Source organism: Tigriopus californicus, chromosome 10 (assembly GCF_007210705.1).
Source record: "Tigriopus californicus strain San Diego chromosome 10, Tcal_SD_v2.1, whole genome shotgun sequence".
NCBI lineage: Eukaryota > Metazoa > Arthropoda > Copepoda > Harpacticoida > Harpacticidae > Tigriopus > Tigriopus californicus.
The window spans coordinates 10,093,288-10,102,066 of record NC_081449.1 but is presented as its reverse complement, the minus strand read 5'-3'; the positions used below and the strand labels follow the sequence as shown (position 1 = coordinate 10,102,066).

Genomic DNA, 8,779 nt, shown 5'->3' with positions numbered 1-8,779 from the left:
TAGTTGCAACACTGACAAACAAAAATATTAAGCCTTGATAAAATGACCAGCCTTAATTCAGAAAATAGGTAGTCAACACCAGGGTTTGAGTAATGCTACCGGCAACGCGTCACTTTTCTGAAAATATTTTTGACAAATCAATGAGGAATGAATTTGGAGGTTTAGGGATTTCCATTCTTTTCTTACTGCCGGCAGTAAAAAAAGCAACATGGGCAGTTTGGCCTGGTAACGGCTCCTCAGACAAGCTTGGGCAGAGACGAACTTATTACATTTATTAGCAATACCATGGTCTCTATCACGGTTATAATGATTCAGAATCAATATAGAGACACCAAGGTATACGTCTCATCCAAAATATTTTGAACTGCTTACTTGCACGTACAATCTCTGCATTTCAAGTATCAAGACATTAAATCAACGGAACTGATTGATTCTCCTCCTCTCATACTGTCTCAATGGCCAAAGCTCTGCTCAACTAAGAAAAAAGCTCCATTGATTTATCGAGATGATGGTACGAGAAACAGAAATTTGCCAAGTAAGCAAGTAAGAATATTTTGAATGGAATTGTGTCTGTATTGATTCTAAATCATGATAACCATGATAGAGACCATATTATTGTTAATAAATGTAATTAACTCATTTCGGCCCAAACTTGTCAGGGGAGCCTTTACCAGGCCAAACGGTCCGTTTCGCTTTTTTACTGCCAGCAATAAGAAAAGAATGGAAATCCCTAAACCTCCAAATTCATCCCTCATTGTAGTGACCGAAGAGGCTTAACGTGCGTTTTGAGAGCATCTTCAAGCCCTCGAGAATTCAGGTTAGTTAAAACAATGAAGTCCAACTCTCTTCTTTCTCGGGCTCCATCATTGTTCAATTTGCTGCCTTCAAATATTCGTAGGGAATACGTGGGCATTGTTGATCCGGTTGCATCTTTCAAGTTAGACTTGGACAAATTTTTAGATAGCATTTCAGAGCAACCTTGAAGTCAAGGACGAGCTCGGTCTGCCAACTCAAATGCGTTGGTCGACCAAATATTGTAAAAAGATTGAAGGTAATAGAAAAACGAATTGTAACCTTTCATTCTAATTGTACTGGGGATTACATCCCCTGTAGCGATTAGAAGCTTAATTCTTTTAGCTGAGGAAACTTAAGGCTCGACAGAAATTGTCATTTTTGTTATTTCCATGTAGCATATTATGAACGATGAAAGTCAGGGTTGAAAGTTGTGCTTGCTCTTAAGTACTCTAAGGGTACTCTTGGTTTTCAATCTTGTTGTATTTGCTACTTTATTGTTTATATCTTCTAAATCAAATTCTGTTGGACTCTTCAGTCCCCGATTCAGTGCAGTTGTCAAGTAAAGAAAATTGCTCTATAGGGCGTATGTAGGCCAGTAGCGGTAAGGAAGTCCGCAAAAAAAAAACCAAACGAACTTTGGCCTTTTTTCGTGGACTTCCTTAACGCTGCTGGGATTGGAATTCCAGCAGTTCAAGACAAAAATGTATTCATTTATCTATTTACATATATTATTTGATCGACCAACGACTCAGTGTTGGCTGATCTGACTAGCCCTTGAATATAAGGTTGATCAGGAATTTTCGTCAAAAACTTGTCCAAGTCTGACTTAAATCCTGCTACTGGATCAACGGCTACGTACGACCTACGCATATTTGAAGGAGCAAATTCAACAGTGAAGGAGCCCGAGAAAGACGAGAAGTGGACTTCATTGTTCTTACTAGCCTGGATTCTCGAAGGTTTGTAGGTGCTCTCAAAACGCACGTTAAGCCCCTACGGTCACTACAATTGACCTTAAATCCTGGGCTGGGACAAAGCTCATGAATGCTTTTGAAAACGTACAGTATCAGATACCTTTTTTCCCTTCTCTGAATACTGTACAATCCCAACCTTTCTAACCTCTCCCAATACGAGAGCTCTTTCATATCCTTAATGTTCCTAGTAAAACATCTTTGGACCTGCTCGAGCTTTTGCAAACCTGCTGAACTAATTGGAGCCCAAATGGGCGAGGCATGTTCAAGATGCGCCAGACAATCGACTTGTACAGAGTTAGCATCGTGATGCTATCTCTGGACTTCAACGTGCGATATATCCAACCACATGTTTGAAAAACTTTACCCACCTTCAACTGGATATGTTCATCGAACTTTCCATTATCTTGGATCCTTCATGGATGAGACGTGCTGAATGCCCTTACCTTCATCATGTAATAGTGCAGTGTTTAATGACGTCGACCTAAAGGTCATTGAGCGGAATTTCATTCCATTCAGTGCCATATTACTCGCAGCAACACTAGAGTAGATTTGGTCTAGGACCTCTACCAGACAACCGGAATTCTGACCATTCCTACCAACTACCAATTTTGTATCATCAGCATAAGAAGAGATACTAACATTACTACTACTGCCAAGCTTCTGAAGCGGAGCAATGAAGATGATGAAAAGAAGAGGACCCAAAATGGAACCCTCAGGAACACCCGACTTGACATCATGTATGTCACTAAGGGATCCCTCAACCTTAACCAATTGCTTCCTACCAGAAATGAAACTTTTTAACCAATTAAGAACCTTGCCTTGGATCCCAATCTCATGGAGCCTGTTAACTAAAAGACCATGATCTACCTTGTCAAAGGCCTTGGCAAAGTCGAGATAACCTACATCAACTGATTCATGGCTCTCAAGCCCCTCAATAACCTGCTCTATATGTTCAATCAGTTGGGTAACCGTGCTAAAATGTGCTCGGAACTCGTTCTGGCAGGAGGAAAGACTTCATTGTTATATTCTAGTCACCGATACCAATTTCCATTTATACTTTACTCGTGCTCTAACCATCACACTCGCTGTAGTCATTTTCCCTCTGTATAAATACCGTTAGTTTAGCCACCATCCGGCAATCAAACATTCATGATTATCAAAAAATTCAAAAAGTTCGAACGTCATGAATATCAGGAAATTCAACAAGTTTGAACTTCATGAATATCAGTAAATTCAACAAGTTTGAGCTTCATGATCTTCTCAAACACCTTCACAATATTCAAAATGAGATAAATTGGCCTATTTTTAACGGAGGACGAATTATCTCCCCCTCTAAAAATTGGAACAACGTAAGCTATCTTTAGTGAAGATGGAAACTTGCCCTGATCCAAGATGCAACGCATCAAGTACGAGAAAACAGGAGCAAGAACCCCTGAGCATCTCATCAGAAACTGAGATGTCACACCTCCAGGACCAGGAGAACTTGAAAGCCTCAAGTCCTTGATGGCCTCTAAAGCATCTTGATCTGTGACTACAAGATCATCTAAATGCTCAACTTGACTGACCTTGCCAATCTCAACAAACTCATCAATACAGCAATGGGCTGTTGCTCCTGAACTCTTTGGAGTTGAAAACACACTGGAAAACTGATCTCCAAGCATGTTAGTCGTAGTCTCTACATTGTTAATGGCTTCCCCATCAACCTCAAAAGGCCCAACAAAGTGTTTCATTTTTCTCTTAGAGTTCGCATAAGAGAAAAAAGCCTTCGGATTCAACCTGACCTCCTGAACCACTTTACTCTCAGTTTGTGGCTGGTCATTTTCGATAGGCTTTAATCTTTCCCTGAATTACGTCCAACAATTACTGGATTCGAAGTGCTATTAAACCTTCTTGCCAATTCGCATCTCCTTTTGAACAAAGTCTTCCTATATTTTGGAATTTTTGTCCGTGTACTTGAATTTGGCTGCATCAATCCATTCGTCGATACCGGTTCTAGAGAGGTTTGTGGAATTATCTTGCATTCCCTAAATGGGCAAATGTTGCCCACTATCACTGTACTAAATGACATAAATGGGTTGAACACTGAACGGAAAACGGCAAAGCCAAAAAACAGTCATCAAATGTTGTAGCGCTCTCCAAACTAACGCGTGCTACGACAGACCGATATGTGGCCGAAAAAAGACTCACAAGAAGATTAATACCATGGTCCTGCCATTCTTGTGGAGTCTTGACCTATCTAAATTGTCCAAAACAAATAGCATCATATTGGCGTAGGGAGTCAAATGTAACTGCCATGGAGACGTGTATTAAGGTCTAGAGATCCGGTGGTTCCGCAAACTGATCTGCCGAGGCAATTTCTAGACCAACATTATAGAGGATCGCACATGCAACTTTTGTGGCCAGGCGGAGGAAACGACTTAACATAATATAATAATAAAGACCAAATTCAAAACCTGTCTTGGACAGAACATATTTTGCCCTTTACTCATTCTAGATCAAATTGGACTCAAAACTTGTCCTAAGTTGAATATGCAAAAATATGGTTCGACTTCAATGTCTTTACGAGCCTAGTCATGTTATTTAAGATTCTGGGAGCGTTGTCCCTCTCGCTTGTTGGAATCAATTGCTGCCTCAAGTCCCACTTTAATGTTGGTCTCTGACAAACTGGAACCATTTCCAATGCACCAAATTGCATTGCTGACCTTTCTTTCGATATGGGACAAAAAAATGTCGAAAGCCCATTTTCATTTCGAGGACTGCAAAAACTTTCAATGTATGGGCCACATTTGATGGAGCATTGCCAATTCAGTCAATAGGAATGCTCTTGAGTATGATTTTGCACATCAATCCAAACCAAGCCAACCAAAGAGGTACTCGAAGCCAATCAAGAGGATACATCATACAGTATGAGAGGATCCGAAAATAGCAATATCCTAACAACAATCAAAGAAATTGTCGAACAACCTCCCACTAGAATAAAGAGAAATGCCAGCTACTGCCCGATTCAAACGAGCCATGGACCAATTTGTCAAACCTATGCCAATTTGAGACAGAGGGAACAAAAAAAAATACCCATTCAATTCACATGTAAAAGCCAAAAGCCTTATTTTCTTATAATAAGTAGTAATAATGATAATAAAATAATTAAGATCATAACAAATCAACGTCGAGAAAGCATATTCTCCAGTTCGAAATGACGTGTTCATAAAAGATCAAATGTTTAGGCATACATTGAACATCATTTACTCTTAAAAATCTTATAAGTCTCTCGAAACGAAGAATTCTTGTTAGGAGACCATCAGGTTTTTCAAGGGTTCGTACAGAACAAGAGAGCAGACCTGCTGAGTAAGAGGGGTGAAATACCGCTACCTTGCATGCACCAATGCACCAAGGTATTGATGGAAGGCTGCTGGTCACATCAAGTCTTTTAAGTTATAGTCAGACAAGGGGAGTGTTTAGTAAAGCTTCAGCCCGAAAAAGAAAAGCTGAAAACCGACAATTTGGAGCTTAAAGCATAATGATCTTAAACGATAAGTGCACACTAGCTTTGGTTATGTTTTTCATATCGGTGAAGACTGTTTTGCCGGAAGACGATTTCGCATCAGAGTGGTTTTCTAAGGTGTCTGATCCCAAATTTCAGTGCTCCGCCTCCAGTTACGAAGACACTGAACCTAGTGATAATCCCAACGTTCAAGAGATATATAAAATTGCCAAGGATTGCAAAGAATTAGATGCTCGATGGGATTATAACTTTAAAAGTAAATCCAAGGTCAAGAAAAATGGAATGTTCGAAGGAGTTGCGAGTATTTCTATGGCAGAGAATGTCAAAAGAGATTTGAGACCAGAGCACAACAACTACAAGTTCGGATTTCGGTATAACAAATGCATCATCCCATTTGACCAAAATATCAAGAAAATCAGTGGAAGGTTCGTGAACGACAAGTTAGAGGGACATGTACGAGTGGATTTTCATTCCGGATCGTTTGCACTTGGCTATGCTAAAGGATCCAAGTTTGTGGGGACACTCCGATGGTTCGGGGAAGATCGCAAGCTCTTGAAGTTAGAATATGTAGGGAAACAACCCTCCAAGCAAAGTCAAGAGGAACCGTCAACAATATTGCTTTTGATTCAAGACGAATACAAAATGAAACGCTTGTTAACGCAACAATCTTCGTTGGTCGGAAGAATTTTAGTCACCGACAATTTCCAACCACTCATCTCTTGCGAACAAGAATCGGAGGAAATCTTTCATCAATGTTATGTCATTGAAAAAGTTCGGTCAAAGATCAACGATTGCTCAATCGATTTGAAGCAAATTAGCCAGCCCGAAAGCGATGCCAAAAAGACATTCTCATGGAATCTCAAATCAGACCACAAGGTATGGCATGGTCAGAGCAAATTCAAAGAATGCTCCCCGGAATGGGAAACAGAGGCCATCACGGATGGCATAAGAAAATGGATAAAATCAATGGAAAACGATAAGAGCGATCCATTTTGGGCTGAAACTTTTGAAAACAGAGAGCCTTGGATTGAAAACTCTGAGGGACTACCGAGTACAATCTCACTTCGGTTTCCTGATCTTCAAGGGCGCAATTTTGCCTCAGATCCTCATTATGGCATAAAAATTACCACACAACATGGCGACAGTCTCAAGATCGTTAAGGAAAATTGGACCGAAAAGGATCGAATGGAATTTGTGGCACAAACAAAGAGCAACGACTGGCTACAGACCCTCGACATTGAAGGAAGGCTGATCAATTTCAATACGGACAACCCCTTGCTTCGACTCAAGGAACCCTCAAACAAGACCTTTTATGTCCAGGGAAAGATACGAAATGGCCAACTGCATGGAAATGTGCGCAGATTTGGTCGCTACATTACAGATTCCCAAAGCTTATGCTCGACGACGATCTTCTCCGGATTATCCTTCGTGGGACGATACGACAATGGCCAAATCACTGGGCCCATGTGGCGCTTCGTGGTGGGTAATGGAGCCATCTATGGCATTGCCGATGAGAATGGACGGTTAACCGGGAAGCGTATTGCCTTCATCTATCCTGACCTAGAGACGGTCTATCTGGGCGAATTTGACAATGGTATCATGGTCAAAGGACAACAATCTGCCATCACTGGGTATCGTTGCGTCAATGGGATTTTGGAACTGAAGTTTTCCGAACCGTCGGGGCCGTTTTTTCATTTCAAAGCTCCAACCAACGAGTAGGTTTACGCACTTTGTTACGCCTTTGTCGTTGAGTTAACGTATAATTGTGTTCCATCCACAGAACATTTGGAGATCAGCCGCTCCTTACCGATATTTTGGATGACAAATACATCATTGTCAAGGAATCAAAGGTGGAGCATGAAGTGGCCGATGAAGGGTAAGACACACTCGGACTTGAAACACCTCAGTTAGAGGCTCAATCTATTTTCTTCTTCATAGGGCTTTTGCGACCAGAGACATTCCCAAGAGCACCACAATAACTCTCTATTCGGGGATGTATTTTACTAAGCAACAAATTGAATTGTATAACAATAGAACGGCTGCAGCTCGAGCCGCTAGGAATGCCACGGCGGACGACATGTGGTACGACTCCAAATATCATGGGAGCATGCCTGAATGCCAAGGTGCAACAATCACAATTCCAGCGCATTTGGGCTCAATGGATAGTTATCGCGCAACTCTTGGTCACAAACTCAATCACCAATTCAAACCTAACTGCGCTTATGGAGGAGTTCTCGACTCTCCTCGCTTTGGGTTCATCCGAGCTTTTTTCACCCTGCGAGACATCAAAAAAGGAGAGGAACTTTTTATCAATTATGGCTACAGCACTGAAACGGGACCAAAATGGTATACGGAACTCTATAAGAAAATGCTTGAATCTGGCGAAATTGAGACAGATGTTCCCAAACCAAATCCCTTTGGAATGCTAGAAATAGATGAATAGACACACTCGTACCAATATTTCATTGGAAGATCTATATTGATAATGCGATTGTGAATACAAAATATCAAATCATTGATAGGCAATAAAGAAGCCAAATTAACGTCTACAGAATTACTCTACCACTGGCTAGGCCTTTTCATTCTCCTCTCCCTCCTCTCGTTGCGGACAACCAAACGGAAAAATACCAGAATACGATCTAAGATGCCTGACTTTAACAAAATATTTTAGGCTGAACAACTTGTTACTGATCTATTCTAACACCATAAATACACCATCAACCCCTATGAGAGAAACCTTTCAAATACTACATGAGAATAATTACAAGTACTTTTGATATCCAAATAGGGAAAAGCAGAAAGCTGTATATCGTGTACTTACACCATACCAGCGAATTTTGAACATCTTCGTATTCCATTAAATTGTGCTAAAAAGGGAATGCTAATTTAGAAAAAGCTATGTTTTTTCTATCAGTCATCAATAACTTGTGAAACTGTGTTTTTCCTTGTACTATTTGTTGGAAATGAAGATTGCAAAAGTGTTGGCGGTTTATCAACCATGCAGTACACTATCAGACTGTAAAATGATTATTTACAAGTCAGAATTCTTTCTCGGGTCCTTCATTGTTCAACTTGCTGCCCTCAAATATTCGTAGGGCTTATGTAGACGTTGATCCAGCAGCAGGATTTAAGTCAGACTGGGACAAGTTTTTGACTAAAATTCCGGATCAACCTTATATTCAAGGATTAGCCAGATCAGCCAACTCTAATTGGCTAGTCGATCAACTAACATATATAAATAAAAATGAAGTAAAATGAATAAATTTCTCGTTTTAACTGAACTGCTGGGATTCCAATTCCAGCAGCGGTAAGGAAGTCCGCAAAAAAAAGAATTGTTCGGAATCTTACTCATAGATAATTTGAAACATTTCGCAGAAGAGTTGATGGCTTATTCATTATGTCACAGTACTTGGGGAATAGATTTTCATGTAATAATCCAGGGACTTTAAAGAGTGTCCCTGGTCAGCCAAATCGGCGAGCGGATGCTCATTCTGGGAAACGTCCAAGCCTT

At 40.5% G+C, this 8,779-nt stretch overlaps 1 protein-coding gene across 1 annotated transcript; it reads left to right on the top strand.

Annotated features, from left to right (window-relative positions):
* Window positions 1-5,233: 5,233 nt before the first annotated feature.
* Window positions 5,234-8,014, top strand: LOC131889296 (uncharacterized). The gene is made up of 3 exons (XM_059238380.1): window positions 5,234-6,983; window positions 7,049-7,144; window positions 7,207-8,014. Exons 1-3 carry the CDS (start codon window positions 5,284-5,286, stop codon window positions 7,709-7,711), a joined length of 2,301 nt encoding a protein of 766 aa, XP_059094363.1. The 5' UTR covers window positions 5,234-5,283; the 3' UTR covers window positions 7,712-8,014.
* The last annotated feature ends 765 nt before the right edge of the window (window positions 8,015-8,779 follow it).

Bases quoted from the DNA above. Each gene is read 5' to 3' on its own strand.
- LOC131889296 (XM_059238380.1), top strand. From the start codon at position 5,284: ATGATCTTAAACGATAAGTGCACACTAGCTTTGGTTATGTTTTTCATA. The intron at 6,984-7,048 runs GTAGGTTTACGC...TTCCATCCACAG, and splicing joins TTCAAAGCTCCAACCAACGA to AACATTTGGAGATCAGCCGC. The intron at 7,145-7,206 runs GTAAGACACACT...TCTTCTTCATAG, and splicing joins CATGAAGTGGCCGATGAAGG to GGCTTTTGCGACCAGAGACA.